This window comes from Podarcis muralis, chromosome 3 (genome assembly GCF_964188315.1).
Source record: "Podarcis muralis chromosome 3, rPodMur119.hap1.1, whole genome shotgun sequence".
In the NCBI taxonomy this organism is placed as follows: Eukaryota; Metazoa; Chordata; class Lepidosauria; order Squamata; family Lacertidae; genus Podarcis; species Podarcis muralis.
In genome coordinates, this window is record NC_135657.1 from 29,452,497 (window position 1) to 29,473,449 (window position 20,953).

The following is a 20,953-nucleotide window of genomic DNA, read 5'->3' on the forward strand; positions in this document are numbered from 1 at the left end:
AGAGTGAAGTTGGCAATATTTCGCACCTTACACAACGCAAAACCCAGTTTAGAAAGCTATAGCAAAACCACAGCTGCCTGATGAGTGTAACTATGAGATAAAAGTGTGCATGTGAGATGTAGCCCTTGGAGAACAAAAAAATGGAAAAGAGAAAGCAAATCTCAGTAAACACAGCGGAAAACAAAAGATGTAACCATCACTACTTCTACTGACCTATTTCATAGGGTTATGAAGGTAAAACGCACTTCATGCAGGCAACTCTCCAACCATTGACGGAGGGGCACAATAAAAAATGTGAATGAATACATAGCCATCATCTGCACACTAAAAGTTGGAAATTTGTTGTACAAAAGCTGATCTTCCTAGGATTGTAAGAGCTCAGCAAGAGCAAAAGCAAAGCACATTTAACTGTTAACGCTCAGCTGGTGAGAAGGAACACAACTACAAACAGCCCAGGAGGCACACAATGCATTAAGTAAATGGTGGCACTCCAGTTTATCCTGCTAAGTTTTCTAAGCTGTTAGCATGCTCCATCTTAACAAACCACAGTTCTGACGCCTGGATATATCATGTGCAACTTTCACCATACCTTTTCCAAATGGTGGTGAAATTAAAATCAGCAGATCACAGGGGGGCTTTATAGCTTTCTTTCGGGAAAGCAGCAGCTGCTATTTGGTGGAGAGGACTACAGCTAAGTTACTTACTTTTTTCTCCGCTATGCTATCTGTTATCTGTGCTGTTACACAATGCCCGACATGAGCAGATAGCAAAGCAGCTCCGTTGTTCTCAGACTGAATACACGCTGTGCGCATCTGCTGCCACCAGGGGGAAACGGACTGGGAATCCCAAGTCTCATCTATAGCGACTGAAACAGAAAGTGGGAAACTCCGGTGTGCAACTAGGTCAGCTAAAATCAGCAGAACAAGAAATAAAGCAGAAGGAGAGGAAACCACAATTTTAACAAAATCAGCTCTATAAATACAGTATCGATCTGTAAGGGTCGGATCCAGACACCTTCTTCCATGAATGCAACAGCTCCTGTACTTCTGTTCATGGAAGAGATCCCAATCTAGCAGTGGATCCTGCCGGTGGGAAGCTTTTCAAAAATGGTGCGTGCTACAAGATATGCACACGCTATCGGTCATCTCCAACACCTGTTGGAGCCATTTTCTAGAAAGGGATTTAGAAAGGGAAAGGAGGGCTGTGTCCTTTTAAAGCACCTGTCATTTGCTGATGATGCTGAGCCTGGTGCTGGTGCTGTCACAAGGGTTTCACGGGTCCCATGCAAAGGAGGCTTCTAGCATAAACTCTGCTCCATTTGGCACATGCAAGTTTAAACCTGACCATTAGAACTAAGTTGAACAAGGGCTCTGGAAGGCCCTGCAAGGCTCCTGAGAGACTCAGCCCACCGACTTTGGATGGCCACTCAGGGTGGCAGTGGTTGAAGGTCTTCCTGACTTTATGTGATTTTACATTTGCGCACAGACTTCCGGAACATAACCCCCACATACGTTTCAGGCCTACTGTACTGCAGGAGTCCTCGCTATGTCCCTGTTTCTTAACAAGGGAGCAGAAAATATTTCCAGAGGGATTATCTGCCCAAGAAGACCCCAGAAAAAGCCAGCAAGAAAGTCAACAAAAGCCATCACTGTGGTCCAGTGAAACAAGGTTAGGCCTGGGTGTGGGACCAAGTCACATCTAATGATTCAATTGTCCAGCTCTGGGCTTGTATGACCGTCAGTTTTCCCTTCTGTGAAATGGGGCCCTGCTTCACTGGGATGAAAAGTAAAGCAAAGAAGCTGGGAAGACCCTGAGCAAACCAAAAACACTATGTGAAGTACATAAAGTGTTGACAATATAGAAGTGACCCTTAATGTGCAAGAGAGATAGAACCTCAGATTTCTGTGCCCACAATTTGAGTACAAACACCAGGCTGAGAACAGGAAATTTCCAGTCAGCGCAACCAGACGAGGAGATATTTTGAAAGGTCTGTTGCACCTGAGCGTGCAAAAGTTCAGGTCTCCTAGGCACCACAATGAGAACATTGGTGCAGCCACAGATGGCCCTTAAACAAACTTCTCAATTATTCATCGGTTCATTTATTCTGAAATACATTCACATGCAACATTAGGTTTGGCTTTATTCACGGTTCTAATTATTGCTTGCAGAGTCAGGTAAAGGGCCCGTTTTTCAAGAAGTGAGCATTTGCCCATTTCCACTCTACGAACCCATCTCACCTGTCATCTTGCTCAGGAGGGAGAGTGCAGCATGAAGGCAGCAAATTGATTGCGTTCTATGAAGAATATCCTTTTCCTTAGAAAGCCACACACTGAGAAGCAGGGACTGGGGAAGGTGAGAGAGGAGAAAGAGATTTAGGATATTTCTCTTAAATAAGAATAGATTCAGGTGATTGCAAAAAGCCACTGATGGGCTAAAACTCTTCTAAAGAGGATTTAAAATTACCATTAAGTCATTTCAGACTTAATTATTGGTGTTCATTGGGTTAATCGGCCGCAGTTTATTTACTGCATTGTGATTTCACTATTTCACTGTTTTATTGTTTTAATCTACATGCTGCCTTGAGATTGCAGTAGGCGGTTTGGAAAGTTATTTCTTCGCTATGCATCCAGAGACGTCTTCAGATATCATAACCAACTTTTTAATGTTGGTTCCTGAGATCAAGGACCTGGTAACTTTTCTCTCAAAAGTAAGAAGAGCTCTTTGGCAGAGAGCAGCTAGAGTGGAGGCCTGACAATGACTATAAAGAACAAAACGGGAAAGCTAATAATAGGACTCACCAATAATAGCTGGGGGCTAAATCCTGCAGTCTCTAGTGTCTGGCACATTTCTTCTGTGGTACTTTCTCCATGTAAACACTTCCAGAAAAAAAAGCTTCCTGCACACACACAAAACACACCACACATGGTTTCCCCAATCAATTAAAAATGAAAGCTTCGCCCACTGAATGGATACTTTCTGCTTGCAAACAAAGCAACCTTTCAGACAGTAATGTATGCAGATTTAGCCAATTCACATCAGCAGTAAATAAGACTAGTGGGAACTTGCACACAGCTTTCCTCTTCTCCTTTCTGCATGTGGCCCACCAGGCACTAGTGCAGGTCTTTCAGCCTGCGATCGCAGGGCTACCTTGACCCAGAGCCCTCCGTTCAATCTCAATGTTCTTCTCCTGGAGCTCTTTCCCCAATTCATTATTTCAGTAGATGAGACAGCTCTAAAGGTAAAGGGACCCCTGACCATTTGGTCCAGTCGTGGCCGACTCTGGGGTTGCGGCACTCATCTCGCTTTACTGGCCAAGGGAGCCAGTGTACAGCTTCCGGGTCATGTGGCCAGCATGACTAAGCCTCTTCTGGCGAACCAGAGCAGCGCACGGAAACACCGTTTACCTTCCCGCCGGAGTGGTACCTATTTATCTACTTGCACTTTTATGTGCTTTCGAACTGCTAGGTGGGGAGGAGAAGGGACCGAGCAACGGGAACTCACCCCTTCGTGGGGATTCGAACCGCCGACCTTCTGATCGGCAAGTCCTAGGCTCTGTGGTTTAACCCACAGCGCCACCCGCGTCCCGTATGAGACAGCTCTAGCCAGACACAAATGGGGGAAACCCTCAGAAACAGAGGAGCTTAACGTGTATATTGGAGACACCACAGGGGGCGTTTACTGCAAAATGTTCATACCTAAAGCCACATATTCTCTCTCGTCCAGCTTCTTCACATTAATCACATCCTTTTCATAATCCATATACTCCAAGAAGGTTTTCACGGGCAACACGCCATCTTTGTCCTCCGCAAAATGAACTGATGGTTGAGTGTTCTGCTGCTTGTAGTTCTCCAGTAACATCTGCAGCCTAGTAAACTCTTGTTCATCTAATCGGAGTAATTTAGCCAAGTCCTTAAAAACAGTAAGTCAAATATGCAACAGTGAGTTTTATATGTAATCTTGGCAGCATGAATAACGATTGCAACTCAATGGAAAACAGCCCAAAATCTTACACTGGATGCTTAGTATCAATCACTGGAATATAGCTAATGGAGAGAAACCCACAAAATTGGATATTTTGACAAGGACTAGAACTGCCAGACACTTTTTATATGATTTGGCATTCCTTTATGACATATACAGCAGAACCATCATATCCATGCCTGGCAAATTTAGAACTATAGTTGATGATCAGATAAAGATTATAGTCTTTACTTGGACTTTGTTATTTTAACTCATGTGCAACTACTCATTCTACGTGCCTATTTTATGGTTTTGATTTTCATATTTTAATTCTATTATTATTATTACTATTATTATTATTTATTGAATTTATATATCACCCTATAGCTGGGGGTCTCAGGGCAGTTTATAGAATAAAATCAAGATATAAAACCACAAAATACATAATAAAAACAACAATCCAATAGTCCCCCCCCCAAAAAAAAAACACCCACATTTTAAAAGGGCATAGGATGTAAATCAGATCAACCAAAGGCCTGGTTAAAAAGGAATGTTTTTGCCTGGCACCTAAAGGTGTATAACGAAGGCGCCAGGCAAACTTCCCTGGGGAGAGCATTCCACAGATGGGGAGCCACTGCAGAGAAGGCCCATTCTCGTGTTACCACCCTCCAGAGCTCTCGAGGAGGAGGCACACGAAGAAGGGCTTCAGAGGGTGATCTCAAGGTCCGGATAGGTTCATATGGGAAGAGGCGGTCCTTGAGGTATTGCGGCCCTGAGCCGTTTAAGGCTTTATAGGTCAAAACCAGCACTTTGAATTTTTGTCTGTTGTTACAACTGTTCTGTCTATGTTATATACATTATAAAATGAAATAATAATAATAATAAATTTACCCCCAAAAATGCGACCGTGAAGATCACATCCATTCTGGAAATATTAATAGCAGTTGTAGGAGTTGCAGGAAACACAGTTCTCACATTGCCATTCTCTCAGAGCAGATACTGTTTTATTAATGCTTCTAAAAAATGATGACCTATATTGCACAAGCAGCTGGGAGTAGCCCTGATTTTTAACATGCAAGTGACAATCACTTATAAAGTGAAGATTATTGAGAAGCCACCTTTAAAATACTTTCCCCCCCTCTTGTAATGCTCATTTCCTGCATATACTGCATGAAGCAAGCTCTTTTAAAGGTCTAGGCACAAGGACCTTGATCAAACAGCTAAGTACCAAGAAAGGCACTAGTTAAACTGTGTTTAAGTTACAGGATCATATAGGATGGTAAAAAAATAAATTCCTTCATGCACCATTTTAATCTCTGTGTAGGAAAAAGCATGTAGGGTCACAGAAAGCTGGCTTGTACCAGGTCAGATCACTGGGTCCATCTAACTCAGTATCCCCTACACTGACTGGCAGCAGCATTCCAGGGTTTCAGGAAGGAGTTTTTCCAAGCCCTAAAAGGAGATACCAGGGGCTGAACCTGCCTACAAAGTTTTGGTGAGCTGCTGAGAGCAATGGCCTTTAAAACATTTTATTTTAAGAAGGATTAGTACTTTATTAGAAAGCAATGTTTTCGTCTGTATATTTTTCTTTCGATCATAATGCACGGAGTGCGCACTCCAAGGATTCTTAAATTTCTGTCTTTCTCAAAGCCACCCCCCCAGCAAAAAAATGTTCACACTACTCACGTTATTAGACGGCACAATCTCACACGGCACAGTCAGAGAATTTAGCTTGCTGACTGACTCATAAAGGTGCATTAGTTTCAGTTTGTTTGCACAGAACTGTAACAGCCCTTCATCGATACACTCCATCTCTGCCGGGGGGGGGGGGGGGCGGGGAGAAACACACACACACACATATTAGTCTTAATGAATGTGCAATGGAGCTGTAAGATCGCTCTGCAGCTTCATTAAACTCCCCGTTAAGCAATATTTCCAGAGCGCAGCTGCTTGCATGAGAATTCTGTTTTATCAGGTTAAAGTCTGGGTGAGTTTTGCCTACAGGCAAAGGACGTGTCAGCTTCTCTTTGAAAGCAGAATCTTGAGCAGGACGCTTAAACAACATGAAAATCAAAAGTCTCAACACACAAAGAACGTCTCTTCACAGCAGGCAGGCAGAAAATGAATTCCCTACACTGTGTGTGAATTCATCACACACATTTTGACATTTGTCACATGTAGCTTACATATAGGGCGCAAACCATTTAGTTTTGAAGTCACCCAGGTTGTTGTTTTTTTTACTTGTGGAAGGTTTCAATATCTACACTGTGACCTTTGCTTACTGAAGCAGCTCAAGACTTCATTAACAAGAAGAATGGGGTTGTCTCAATATGCAACTAAAGCAAACGAGATGGGCCATTTGATTTTACACAGATCAGAGTGCAGGTAGTTGGGGTGTGGGGGAAAATACGCTTATGTCACATACAAAAGAACAGAAAAATGCTGCAATAGCAAATCTGTTTCTTGTAAGTTCAGATTCACACTGTGTAATAATTAATTTGCCTCATATTAAAAAGCTACCCTAAAGTTTTCCCTGTTCAGCTACTCACCTTGCAACTAAGGGATCACCCACCAAGTAATCAGTTTATAAGTTAACTGTCCGCATGCAGGCTCTGAGAATGCCAAATGTAAGGAAGGCTCTCTGTTGAGCTTGAGATTCCCTATCTTTGTGGAAAGAAAGCAGGGGGGTGAGCCAAACCCTATCCCTCAGCACTATAGACAAGGGATGTATATATGTGCTTCCCTCAAACTTCCTGGAATCTCTTAAAGCAGAAGCATACGCCCTCACCCCTTTGGGAAAGAAAGCGATCACAGGGTTCAACTTAAGGGGACCAAAAAAAGGGACAGGATCCCTTCATCACCAAAGCAGTAGCGGGGGAACTGAGCTCAGGGAACAGCCCAATTCTCTTTCTCCAACAACTGCATCAGGAATGAAGTTCAACCAAAAGTGACTGTGGGAATGGCAGGGGCTAGATTCTGCAAGTTAGGGGCGAGTTCTCTCCAAGCATGCACTTCTCCCTGTAATTGATCAGCCGCGGGAGGAAGAAAGAATCTAGAAATCAGGCCTCCCTCAGGGTCCCACTTGCTTCTTCATATGAAATTCAGTCACCATTTTGATAACAGCAGAAAAGATATTTCGCCAAACTGCTTCGAGGTTTTTTCTTACAGTCCAGCAGTATATAAATTTCATGACATATATAAATAGAACAATTGATGACTGTGAAAGTTTCAATAGTCAAAGTATTCTGTCTCCATTTTTACTGTCTCTATGGGCCTTTGGTTCAATCCAGCAGGCCTCTACAGTCATACCTCGGGTTGAATACGCTTCGAGTTGAGCGGAGCACGTTACTTCCAGGTTTTGCCGCTTGCCCAGACGCTCGAAATGACATCACGTGCATGCGCAGAAGCAGCGAAAAGCGATGCGTGACTATACAGACGTGCCGTCGCTAGTTACGTTTACCTCTAGATGTGAACGGGGCTCCGGAACGGATCCCGTTCATATCTAGAGGTACCACTGTACTTATGTTTTTACATGGTTACAGAAGACATTTTCACTCACCCTGACTTTTTAAGGTATCCATTAATGTTTGCGCTATGCTTGTCAAAGAAGACAGTGGCAATCGCTCGTTTGCGAGAATGCTTTCCAGTGCCTGTCAGTAGAACAAACCACACACAAGTCAATTTTTCTCCATCATTTCATACTGTTAAAACAAAAGCAATGCAGGTGCTTCCTATAGGCACCCATCAGCACAATTCCAAATAACCTCTCTTGGGCTGGAATGCTTTGCTGGGCTTATGGTGCATGTGCTGAGGGACAAGGGCTGTCAAGGGGGGAAATGCCTACGAAATTAGTCCTGCGTTTATAGTCTGATCTCCCAAACCAGTTCTGTAAATAAATCTAACTTGTAAGTTACCTAAAGCAACATTGTTCAAAGTGTCAGGGTGGACTACTTAGAGAAACATGGGCAGTTGCACAACCAACACTACCCCCACAATATGAATGCACTGATTGGCCCAGGAAAGAGAGAGAGAGGGAGCCACCACCAAGCAGGGGGCTATAAACTCTGCAGGTTGGCGAAAAATGCAGCAACCCTTCACTCTTACAGTTCGCCTCCCCCTTTAAAGAACTAAAATGTCTGCACATAGAAACAAGAGTGGTTAGGCATGCATAAAATAATAACAAACTGTTAGCCAAATTTGGATCAAAAGGCAATAATGAATGCAAAATGAAGCCCTTCCTAACTAATTACCTGTTTTTTAGTAGCGGGATATTTAATATCAAGAATTAATCCCTTCACTTCAGCCTCAACCACATCTGGAAAGAAAGAAAATAAGAAGAATAAAAAATAAAAGTACATTACAAAAGAGGTTTAAGATAACTAAAGGGTGCCCACTTCAGCTATTGGGGGCTCCTGCAGTCAAGAGAGCAACAAATGAGGAGGCGCAGAATGCCTGCACCGTACCACTTAGGGGCAGTGCACTACAGCCAGCCACTTCCAACCAGAATGATCTGGCTCTGTTGCAGTGACACAGCACATCAGGGAGAATTCAGCATCTTTGGACAGGAGCCAATGCAAGACAAGCTTCACTCTAATTATCAAATTAAACCCTAAAAGTAGAGTACAGTCTAAAAGTAAAACTGCCTATCATGCCACCCTCTTGTTTCAGTTGTGGGATGTTTGTTTTCCTGCCTCGCAGCCCTGGGGTCTCCCAACTATTGTCACAAGTAGCTCAAAGTCTAGCACTGCAAAGTGGAGCAAATGGGAGACTCTTTGGGCAGAGCTTCATTAATAGCTGCTGGGTGTGATACTAGGATGTTTCAAACAGCAGAAGGAACTACACAAATCACAGCTATGCAATAGAGCCTTTAGCAGAATGCTGAGACATGTGGGAAATGCATTTGCCTCCACGCAATCCAACCCAAATTCCTTCCCCCCCCAAAAAAAATTCTAATTAAGGCTACGACATGTTTTCCACCCTTCCTGCTTATCTCTGTTACATGGTCATCCTCCCCCAAACACATCCCTTGACCCCTTTCTGCCCCACTACAGTGGCAGTCTGTACTAAGATTTGCAAATTAAGGAGAATCATATGGCTTTTAAAAACACACACGCACAAAAAGCCCCCACCATTTTTCAACTGCTAAAGCTAATGGCAAAATTAAGTCAACAGACTGTTCACTTTTCCAGGAGCAGTGCATCTGCAGAGCCAACTGTGGCGTCATTTGCACCAGGCATCAAGCAGCTAGGCCCTAGATTTTTAAACCTGTCACTGGGAATTCAATTTGTCTCTGCTGTTGCACAACTTGTTTACTTACAACAAAAAGCAGCATCTCTCAGGTCATAAATGAATAGCAGAGAGGACTAAGTTGAAAGGAAAGCTAGAGATGTGAAGCAAAGTCAAAGGAAAGGGGTGCCAAGCCTGCATCCTGGGATGTGAACATTCCCTGGGGCTTTCAAGGACGGAGTGGAAGAGATGTATCTCTCTCTCCTCCTTGCCAGATCTATACATTCTGCACAGGCTGGCAGCCTGAACTGTTTGCTCTGTTTTGTTTTGTTTTTTAGGGGATGTCAGCGTGTATTATGCTCATGGTGTGACCTCTACTTGGGGTTTAACCTGACAGCTCAAATTCACTTGGTTAAAAATAACATGGAAAAGCACTGAAATGAAGTTGATAGTGTACAAGGTGAAAGGCACTTCCACTAGAAACGCCAACTCTCTAGTTAAGCCTTTATGCCGCTTTATATCGAGAGCTTGTGGAAAGACCATATATGCAAGGGGTAAATTAAATACAACAGAGTCCCACTCCAAAATAATGCATTGCTTTATGCAAGATGCAGCTTAAGTCAAGCCACTTCTGCAGAATGTGAAGTGCAGTGCTGTTGTGCTAGGAAGTTATAAAATATTTTAACCTGCCCTGTGACTGAATGACATTTAATCATTATATATTTAATGTAACACAACATTAAACTAAGTATATTTAACATAATATTACCCGCATGAGTACAAAAAATGCATGGCTACTGGCTACTGGCATCATGACTCCTTTTTCTTCCATAATTCATGGTCTCTCTTAAGGAATCTAAATTCATTGTATACATTTTTAGGGAAGGTAATTTAACAATTAAATTAGAGCTCTTTATGCAATGCCCCCAAATCGTGAGAGAAGAGAGAGGCATCTCTGAAGACAATTCAACTATTCTACAAGTGATCATAGGCTTCCCTAATTTATTATCCAAGCAAATAAGCCAAGTTTACAAGGTTAGATCATCTGAAGTAGGAATAAGTCACAATCAAATTAAGAATGGGTGCCACACCTTTCCAAACTACATCTTCATAAACCACGTTTATGAACTCAACAGCAGTTATGCAATATTGCCAATTCCCATCAATTTCAAAAGACTGTTCACGGGGGGGGGGGGGGGGGAATCCAAAGGGATTGGGAGACTACTAAAAATGTTTGCATTTCATCTTGTTCGGACCAACTGCATGGAGAGTTTGCACTTTGGCAGCTTCTACACAGGTGGCACAATGTTTCAATCAGGTATTAAACAGGTGTTGTAGTGCAGAATATTAGTGATACTAACAAATTTTGTACCTACTTCCAACTAATCGCTTAAACGTAACGGAAAGCCTATCCCTCTGTGATGTAGGTGAACCTCAAAAGGTACCCAAGAATGTTAATGAGAGCCTGCTGGATCAGGCCAGTGGCCCATCTAGTCCAGAATCCCATTCTCACAGTGGCCAGCTAGATGCCTTGGAAAACCCTCACGTACAAACCAATCAAAACAACCTTCTCCCCTCCTGCAGCTTCCAGCGACTGGTATTCAGAAGCATACAGTACTGCCTCTTATCATATTACATTACATATTACTATGACCCCATAAAAAAAGAACCTACCCAGATTTAATGTTTTAGCTTTCAGCAAGGCAGTCAACTTCTTCACTAGATGCATATCCTTTGCTCGCTCACTCTTCTTATCGCTAGAAGGTATTTGTAAGGGTAAACACATGGAATCGTTTGAATATCAACAGTACATATCAAGTAATGTAAGAGATGGTAGCACACAGCCTCCAAACAACTAATGAAGAAGTAAAGGTCCATGATATTAAAGCAATTGGGGGGGGGGGGATAAAAGGTTCTGTTTTTCAACCATAGCAAGGCAGATGCCTCTGCGAGTTCACAAGGGGTGGAAGTCGTATAGTTTCCTCTCATGTCTGTCCTCAGCATGACTTGGAGGTTTGATGCGTCTCAGGATCAAGACGCTAATGTTTACTGATGATAAACATTCGAAGAACTACATGAACACTTCCAACAGGGGAGTGTTCAGCCTCCATCGTTACAAAGTCATGTATTAAATATTTACCAAGCACACATACCACCACTGGGGGCGGAAATTGTGTCGCTTTCCACGGGTGATGTCAGATACACTCCCTGACAGCTGCATTCCAAAAACTATTGAGAGCAGCAGTGGCTACACTAGCTGGGGGTGGTAGAACTGAATTTTTCCGCAATGAAATATCACCATTACAGCAATGCAAAAATGAAATATCTCTGCAAGAGCAGCACTGTTTCAAGAAAAGTTGTCTGGGTTCCCCAAAACAAGTGAAAAATAACTATGTGTTGGTAGCATACACAAACATGGAAGTCTGGTTCATACACAAGGCTAAGCCAAATATTAGCTTAGCACAGACACGTGGGTTCTGGGTTCAAAGCTTACCATTTGTCTGAAGGAGACAACCCTTGAGCCTGGGTTTGGACAATATGCTTAGCTAAAGCATAGCTTAGCTCATAGCAGTGCAGTAGGGACCAGAGAAGGAGCAAAGTGGCTGCATTCTCCTCTCCAGGAGCCTGCACACTTTTTGCATTCATGCTAAGCCAAGGTGACATGCAAACTGAGCCACAATCGCCTAGAAAGATGCCTACTATTTCTCTGAAACAGAAGCAGAGCATGCTGGGTTATCCAATAGCACAACAGTGTTAGTGATTTACTATGAATGCACAGTTCACTCCTATTTCACATCTCACACAAGTGGGAGCAACAAACCACAATTCTTTTGTTGAAGGTTGCATCTGAACTGGGGATCATCCCCCCCCCCCCCAACAAAGCCAAGGTTTGTTCTTGGCTGACTAATCATGGTTTGCTTGAGCAAAGCAAACCATAATCCTTGGTTCATTCATAGCACTACGCCTAGGAACATGCTTTACTGCTCCCACTTGCTAGAAGGAAGGAGAAAAGTAGGAACAATCTGTGCATTCATGGTAAGCCATGGACTATGGCTTGCTGCAACATGTGAACACAATCAGCGTGAAGCTCATCAAGACTTACCTCAGAGCTAAATGAAAAGGGACATGAACAGTTTTTACTGTTCCTGACATTGGATCAACAAGAGAGATCTGGTAAGTCTGAGGCTGCCAACCCTGACTTGTTACATTGTTCAGGCCCATTATTTTATAACCAGGATACAGCAACCTAAACAGGTGTTTGACAAATACAGAAAAAAGCAGAACCATCAACATACACTTTTTGCATAGGGGAGAAGTAATATCTGGAAGGTTTAAGTACAATAAGTTGGAAAACACACACGTACACAAGCACACACCACATTGTGAACACTCAAATTTTGTAGCAGATAGAAGTGGATAGACCAATATTCTGTTTCCTATTAAGAGCAATTTCTATGGAATCCAAGAAAACAACATGATGATCATTCTTCAGCAGCATTCATACACATGTATTTAAGGCAAATACAAATCAATTAAGAGAAAGAACTAAGGTACTTTCTTGAGCCATCTGAGCATGCTCAATCCTGCTTCCTGTTTGTGGAAGGCTTTGGGAAAAAGCAGATGATGAAAAACATTTGGGATATTGGTTACAGGTGTGTAGACTTCCACTTGTGCAATGGGACTTCTCCTTCCTCTTCCCTCCCCAGCAGTGTCCCCCCTCCTCAAATCTGCTCTGGAAAGTTTCTCAATCCTCTGGAACAGTTTCGGAAGTGCTTAGGGTGGGGGAGAGGGGAAGTCCTGTTGCATGAACAGAAGTAAATTTCATTTCATGACAGACACCATTGAATGACACCCATTATCATAAGTGCTTTCATTTCTCACCTGCAGTGTTTTCCTACATTGAAGGCTCCAACCCGTGGACCTTGTTGTGTGCTCCACACCTCCAAAATGCCTCTCCTGGGAGCATAGATCACAAGGAACTGAGCAACTCTGCTTGGCCCCTGAGGCGTGCCAAAGGGAGAAAAATCCATCTTTTCAGCTTCTCTTTCATGTAGGTCTTCCACAATCTGAATCCATCCAATCTGTGCATCACGGTAGCCTGCAAGCAAAAGTGAAGGAAGTCGTTATTAAATAGGTTGCACATACAGTTTCTACCTGTTGACACTTGAAACTGCAACACTGCACTCAGTTGGATCTGCTAAGCTAAACGTCGTATGATAAAACGCCAACCTTGCCAACAACTGTGGTGCATGTGCTGCTTGATCTGCTCTAACACTTCTTCTTCCTGTTATCCCAATCTCATTGACACCCTTTTATGACAGCTGCCACCTGTCCCTCTTTCTGCTCCTATCCCTAGTGCTGCTGCTTTCCCTATTTCCAGTCAATCGTAGTTGCTATTGTGCACACATGTTAAGACAGGCATTCACACATCTATGTAATAATGCGTGTGAGTATCTACAGGGAAGCTCTGATAGGAAGATGTATGTCAAGGACTCGAGACTTTTAAGAGATACACAGAGAAGCAATGCAAAAGCTACTCTATCGTCCCAAAAGATATGTCAGTATGTTGTACCTTTCCACATACGAACTGCAAGCCCTCTTGCAACATCCAAAAGAAGAACCCTTCCAAAATCATCTGTTACTGCTGCCAAAGAGTTACAAGGAGACAGACATATCCTTTCTCCATGGCGACGAGAATCTGGAATTCCAAACCTAAAACCAAATAAAACAAAGCATGCAAAACAATCACAAAATATGGCACCCTTGATACAACAGCATATTGAAAGCTAGTAAATAATGGTCCAGGTCACACATCATGGTAAGCTTATAAGCCGTGGCTAACCATGAACTATGAGCACATGCTGATGAATGTGCCTGAATCGCTCCCATTTCACACCACTTTCCCTGAGCTGAGAACAAACCTTGGTTTACTGTGACAAGAAAACCAGAACCCATGGTCCGTTTCTCCCAAACAATCACTAGTAAGCCAGGAAGAGAAACTAACTAAAAGTGTATGCCATTGTTTGCTGCTCCCAGCTCAAGAAAGGGTGGAGCAAACAGGAGTGATTCAGCAGCGTTGTACTATTACACTGCTCATTCAGAGAAAGCCATGGTTTATGGCTTATCATGACATGTGAATGCAGTTATCCCCATGCCTTGCCTTAATTTCTTAATATTAGGTAACAGTAAACCAAATCAATTCAACAAAATACAATGAATACTTTGATTTTTGGAAGATCCTCTCAAGGTACAGCAACTTCAGGAACACAATCTTACAGGCATCCAGAGGGGCAAGCCATGTTAGTTTATTGTAGCAAAATCGTCACAGTATTAATAGCTTATTAAAAAATTAACAAAGTTGCTTAAGTATAGGATTGCCCAGTCCAGCAAACTTGCTGGGCAAACCAGGATCAAAACTGAGCAGCAAGCACAAGGTTTGCAGGTTCAGACAAAATGTTTGCTCTTACCAGGATCACAATGAGGGAAGTGACCCACCTGAAAGGAGCAGAGTGAGGAAGTCCTCCCCACTCACGCACATAATGCTCCACTATGCTTTGGCATGTTTTCTGAACCACCCATGCATGCCTGTGTGACTTCAACCGGGGCACGAGCCTGCCAGAAGTCCTGCACACTCTCATAGAGGCCAGTACCAAGTATGAACTAGGCAACAGTCAGCCTATGGCAAGGTGGGAGGGATGGAGAGGCAGCTTTGTTTATACACTAAGGCAGTCTTCCCAACCTGGTACACTCAAGGCGTTTTGAACTGCAACCCTGGAAATTGGCCACACCAGCTGCGGCTGATGAGAATTGAATTTCAAAACACCTGGAAAGCACTAGTTTGGAAAAGGGTGCATTAAAGTGTACTGGGATTGGAAGTTTGGGCCTTGCTTGAATTTTGCACATACAACAGTTATGCATTTTCTCTTTTTTTAAAAAAACAAAAACCTCAGTTCTATAAACACTTGCCTTACAGCTAAAGGAGTTGCAGGCTCAACCTTGGGTTTCTGCTTCTGTGTAGGCTCTTCTTCCTGCTTATGTTTCCACCCAAGCCAACCACTTGAAATCGGGGGGGGGGGGGGTTAAATATAAAAATTATATCAATTTAAAGAAAACACATGCCAAAGACACAATTTTCAATCTACTGTTCATTGTAGTGTTGTTTTGACTTTCATTACCTGGCAGCATTAAATAATGCAGATGTCAGCTTACTCGCAACTGCTAAAGCAACATGAGACAACAGCGGCTGTGAACTACCCTAGAGGAAAGGTAAGACATATTTTATATAAGAGTCCATTACTCCTTAGAAACTTTCCTTCTCAGGACAGCATATTTACAGACAGAAAACTGATCTTAATGAACATGTATCACCTTGAAATGTCTGCTATAAATTATTATTGGTGGGAGGGGGGTTAAATATGAAAAATAAGCCCAAAACAGATTAAAGCACATGTAACCTCTCCATGGGCCTGTCTAAAAAAAAATGTTTTAAGCAGCCCAGCAAATATGTCAACAGGCAGGGAGTTCCAAAGTGAAAGGGCTGCCAGATGAAAAGACTGATTTCTTACAACTGCGGATCAAGTATTTAGTGGCACCTGTTAACAGTGCCAGTTGCACAGATCAAAGCAGTCAAGTGGACATACACGGGGCACGGTGATCCTGCAAGTAAACTGGTCCCAAGCTGTTAAGTACATTAGCATACAGTATGCCAACAGCAGCACCTTAAACTTGGCCCTGCAGGAAATTAGGAACCATTGCACATCTCTGAGCAGAGGTGCAGTATGCTGGCAGAGTCGTGTCACTTCTGCCAGCAGCCCTGCTGCAGCATTCTGCACTAACTGCAGCTTCCAGATAAAATAGAAGGGAATCTCCATATAAAAGTGCACTGCAGGAATCAAACCTTGATGTCACCAATGTCTGAACTACCATACATACAGGTCCCTCTATCTGCACGCTCACTATCCAAAAATTCACTTCTCCGCACTCAAAGAATTATGCCCAACCTCACTATACTCCGCAAAGTCACTTATCCAAGCATCCAGCTTCCTTACTTCCTTGTGGGATTTTTTTGTGCTGGCCAGTGGCAACAATTTCCAGGCAGAGCTCATGGAGAGGGGAACAGGGGAGCCAGAACAGACAAATCAGGGAGAAGGAGAGGTCAGACAAATCAGTTTTTTACTTTGTCTCTCTTTTGCTGATTGGCTGCAGCCATTTCAGGGAGGAAAAATAGAGAGAGAGGCAGGAAAGAGAGCAGGCAAATCCTGCATTAGAAGTGCTCCCATAGAAAATAATGGAAATCACGGGCTTGCTATGAATTATTTCCTTGGATCTTCAGAAAGTGGGACTTGTGTTTATTGTGACCAAGCTCTCCCAGTCCAGAACAGCCAAAAGTTGTTGTACCTGTCACAGCTGGCAAAAGGTGCTTCTAGGCACTGAGGCCATTTCCTGGCCATTTCCTTGGAAAGCAGAACCACTCACAGCATCACTGCAGTTGGTAGCTACAAACTGTAACACTAAACCATGGTTTGATTATACACACAGTGAGGAAGGAACATCTGGCTCATACCCTTCCCATTTTTGCTCCCCCATAGCTGGCAGGATCTTTGCAGCATCCAGCTCCGCTTATTAACAAGCCAGTATAGCTTGAAGTTGGCTTGCTTTGAAATTGACCATTGTTTGTTATAAACCACAGTTTGGTGGTTGGAGGAAGCAAGGAATGCAACTGGAGCACTGGTCTGGCTGGTCACAATATCTCCCTCATGCAGATGGTGGCCCTATCTCCATTTGAGGCACACAGACTGAAGACTGAAAAGATTCTGATAGGGATTTCAGGGCTCTTCCCCTTCAACCTCTCATCAGGTGCAGAGACAAGGCATTTCAGCTCAAGTTTTAAAGCATTCTGATCTCCAGTTTTGCTCCCCACATGAGTCTTTCCCCCCCAACCAACCAACCCCCCATCAGCAAAAGCAGACAATGGAAATATGCACAGCAGGGAACAGGAATGTCCCATCTCCCAGGCAGCACACTGCACTTCACAATGACTGATTCATAATACACTTACCTCAAGCGCATAAAAGAAACCCGTGAAAGGATTTGACCCTACAGTGATGTACTGAGACATAGCAGGAGGGTTATTCTTTATGGCTGCATTAAATCCACCAATATTGGAGGCAGTCTTCATTTGGTCAAAAGGCGAAAGAGTCATGATACCTATTTTGTTTTTTTAAAAAAGGAAACCAATTTCAGAAATGCATGTCTCCAAATTTCTAAAAGCCCTACATGAACTCGGGCCCAAATATTATCATAAGTTTAGAAAAACAAGTCTGTCGTTTCCTGAAAGCTCCAAGAAGATTTAACAACAGACGCTACTTACGCTCTATTAAAAATATGCGGGCCTGAGGCATTTTGAGTGCTCCATACTGAGGCAAAGGTTTTATTGGCAATAAACTTAATACGGCGCACAAAAAGAAATCTAATGATCTTGAATATTTTCATTATTCATGAATATTTCATGAGCTCTGGGACTGCAGGAATAACCCTTCATGGTTGAGTGTGAAGACTTGTCAGTTGCCCTACCCTTTAAGACCCTTGAGTGACAAGTGTAGACAGGGAGAATACAATGACAGTGGCTGCCTCCCGAGATGGGGTTGGGGCCAGGAAGAAAGTAGCAGCTGCGTCCTTCTGCTGACGCTGGGATCCAAAAGCTGAGCTATTGATATAGTAAACTAACTAAGAAACTGAAGACAACCAGAAAAGAGACTGTCCTATTTGTGTAGCATATGAACTAAGAAACCAAAGAGAAGCAGAAATAATATAGACCCATTTATTTCATATAATTTATACACTACTTGATAGTGTAAAAAAAGGACCCTCTAAGCAGTTTACAAAAAAATAAATAAATTCAAACTCAGTTTTCTAAGCATCCAGGTAAGCTTGTCTGAACAAGAATTTTTTCAGTAGGTGATGGGAAAGGGTAGTGAAGGCAGCTGCCTGGCGTCAAAAGGCAGGGAGTTCCACAGTGTAGCTGCTGCCACACCAGAAGATCTGAGTTCTTACAAATGCGGAATGTGTATTACGTGGCACTGGTTTTCATGTAGTGTATTAACTAAGAAACCAAAGAGAACTAGAAAAATTGTAAGGGTTACCAAGGCAGCTTACATGAGGTGTTTTTAAATCCTCTACAGTGTTCCTATATACATGCTTTTTATTATTAATTGTATAAGCTGCAGCATCCATTCAATGACAGGTCTATTCATTTAATAGAGTGAGGCAATGTAATACTTACCAACACTAACATGATCAACTATAGTATCCACATCCTGCAGACCCCATTTCTTATAGGCCAAAGGTGGTGGCTGAACGTTCTCATTGCCTGAAGCTGCAGCTGTCCATTTTTTATCAGACAGAGAGAAAGAGAGAGAGCAGAAAACTATTGGCTAGAATAAAGTTATGGTACCAGCACAAAGTATAAATAAGGTTATGGTACCAGCACAAAGTAATGATAAATGTATGTGCTGCTGAACTGACAGTTTAAAAGGCTCAGTCACATTTAATTATTCCTTTATTTAATGTAAAGCAAAACTTAATGTAGAAATTGTATTGTGCATCATATTGCCAAGTCTAAGTTTAATTGAAAGACTGATATCAAAACTGCAATTTTATATGCACTTACATGAGTGTAAGTCATGCTTATTTCAGGTTAGATATGCATGGAATTGTGTCATAAGTTATTACTTATAACCAGTATAGTACAGGACATTTGGAAGTTAGTGATCTATATTCCATTCGCTAATCAACCAGTAAACTCTGTAGGTAACATTTAGCAAGCCACAGGTTTTTTTGCAAGAACATATACCAAGTCCTTGGAATGGGGGGGGGGGGGCTTAAATAACATTAGAGTGATTAAAGCATGGGGCAAAATGTACCACCAAACCTATACTCTATGAAACAAGAATATGTGTTGCCAGCAATAACAGGCTCCCATCTGATACAAACTATACTAGTCATTAGAGATCCAAAATTCAGCGAGTATTCAAAGTTACAAGTAGCCAGCAGGACAATAAAATTATGAAGGTATGTAACCTTTTACTCAAGTGGGACTGCTCTGGAGCCCGGGGGCTATCAGATTTCCAGAAAGGAAAATTTTCCAAATTATTTTGGAAATAAATATATGGGTGATATCCAGTGCTAGTCATATGCAGAACAGAGCCATGGAAATAAATTGAGGAGCTCATTGATTTCAGTTGTCTACTCTCAGCATGGCTAATGTTGGATATCGCCCAATGCTTTGTAACATCCCTGTATGTACTGCCAAATAATAAAAAGTTTAATACACTTTTGCCACTGAAAGGCACGCCAAAATGGGTCAAGTTCTCCCACATGCCTGGGCCTACCTCTTGCGACTTGGTTTCGACAAGCACGGAGGGACTGAAACAGGCTGAAACCATCAATTGTCACAACTGCTGCAGGATACAAGATGCTCAGTTCCTCGTTCTGAAGAAAAAGAAGATAATTGCCTTGTTCTAGCAAAATGAATTAATGTGCTATCCTGTTTGGCTTATTTCACTTTTAAGCAAGCACCAGTGTTCATTCAAAATACAGCACCAGGATCTGAACCCAGAGGTGGAGCAGAAAAGAAGTGCGGAAAAGAAGACTCAACTGCTGCAGGCTCATTGCTCAGCACTTTATAAAGACAAATGGGGAAGTCTAGGAGAAGTGTTACTTAGGGACACAGGTGGCGCTGTGGGTTAAACCACAGAGCCTAGGACTTGCCGATCAGAAGATTGGCGGTTCAAATCCCCGCGATGGGGTGAGCTCCCGTTGCTCGGTCCCTGCTCCTGCCAACCTAGCAGTTCGAAAGCACGTCAAAGTGCAGGTAGATAAATAGGTACCTCTCCGGCAGGAAGGTAAACGGTGTTTCTGTGCGCTGCTCTGGTTCGCCAGAAGCGGCTTAATCATGCTGGCCACATGACCCGGAAGCTGTACACCGGCTTCCTCGGCCAGTAAAGCGAGATGAGCGCCGCAACCCCAGAGTCGGCCACGACTGGACCTAATGGTCAGGGGTCCCTTTACCTTTACCTAGGTTGTCACTTAGTGCAGTTTGGCACAGCTCCACGTCACCAGCCTTGACACCTCTACAACAAGTGCAACAGTATAAGATCAACATCTGCATGGAAAACTCATAACCCAGCATTTGTAACCAGATTCAAAACATGATCTCAAACCCTGGGTTGAAAGCACATCATGGTTAGCCTAAACTAGGGATGGTTAACTTTTTTGAGGGCTCCATTGACCCACGTGTCAGAGCTCCAGTGGCTGCACAAAAAAGTGGGTGTAAGTGTTTTATTTTTAAAAAATGGCATGTGGTGGGCACAATATCCTTTTGACATCACGGCGTTACAGAAAACCAAAGGAACAGTTTTTGTTTTTAATGATAAATTTTGGGGCACATACGCGGTCCAAGGGCTGCAGTTTCATCAACCCTGTCCTAAACCATGATTAATAGGGAAAAGCGCAATGATGAGCCATGACGAGGCAAAGTAGGGAGGGCAAATCTGCACAATAAGAAAGGGGCAGCAGCAAGGGCCCACTCAAGCCAGCAAGCCCAATTCAAATCCTTTAACCAGTTATGGATTGTTACCTACATAGCCCCAATAAATTTAATTCCCGCAACTAATTAAAAAAAAAAGCTTCAGCTCTGAAAGATTAAGAGTTGAAAACCGTATCATGCCCTGTAATTATTTCACTTTCTTATATATCTGCCATCATA

At 42.8% G+C, this 20,953-nt stretch overlaps 1 protein-coding gene across 1 annotated transcript in view; it reads right to left on the bottom strand.

The window, feature by feature from the left end:
* Positions 1-20,953, bottom strand: part of RAB3GAP2 (RAB3 GTPase activating non-catalytic protein subunit 2) — a 47,745-nt gene that overhangs the window by 14,982 nt on the left and 11,810 nt on the right. Inside the window, exons 8-23 of the mRNA XM_028724609.2 lie at positions 19,578-19,677; positions 18,470-18,568; positions 17,246-17,394; positions 15,363-15,442; positions 15,154-15,243; positions 13,760-13,899; positions 13,069-13,285; positions 12,290-12,433; positions 10,861-10,943; positions 8,211-8,275; positions 7,520-7,610; positions 5,647-5,774; positions 3,696-3,909; positions 2,799-2,896; positions 2,238-2,343; positions 705-865 (exon numbers count right to left, since the gene is read on the bottom strand). Coding sequence (XP_028580442.2) covers positions 705-865; positions 2,238-2,343; positions 2,799-2,896; positions 3,696-3,909; positions 5,647-5,774; positions 7,520-7,610; positions 8,211-8,275; positions 10,861-10,943; positions 12,290-12,433; positions 13,069-13,285; positions 13,760-13,899; positions 15,154-15,243; positions 15,363-15,442; positions 17,246-17,394; positions 18,470-18,568; positions 19,578-19,677 — 1,965 coding nt within the window. The remainder of the gene's footprint in view (positions 1-704; positions 866-2,237; positions 2,344-2,798; positions 2,897-3,695; positions 3,910-5,646; positions 5,775-7,519; positions 7,611-8,210; positions 8,276-10,860; positions 10,944-12,289; positions 12,434-13,068; positions 13,286-13,759; positions 13,900-15,153; positions 15,244-15,362; positions 15,443-17,245; positions 17,395-18,469; positions 18,569-19,577; positions 19,678-20,953) is intronic.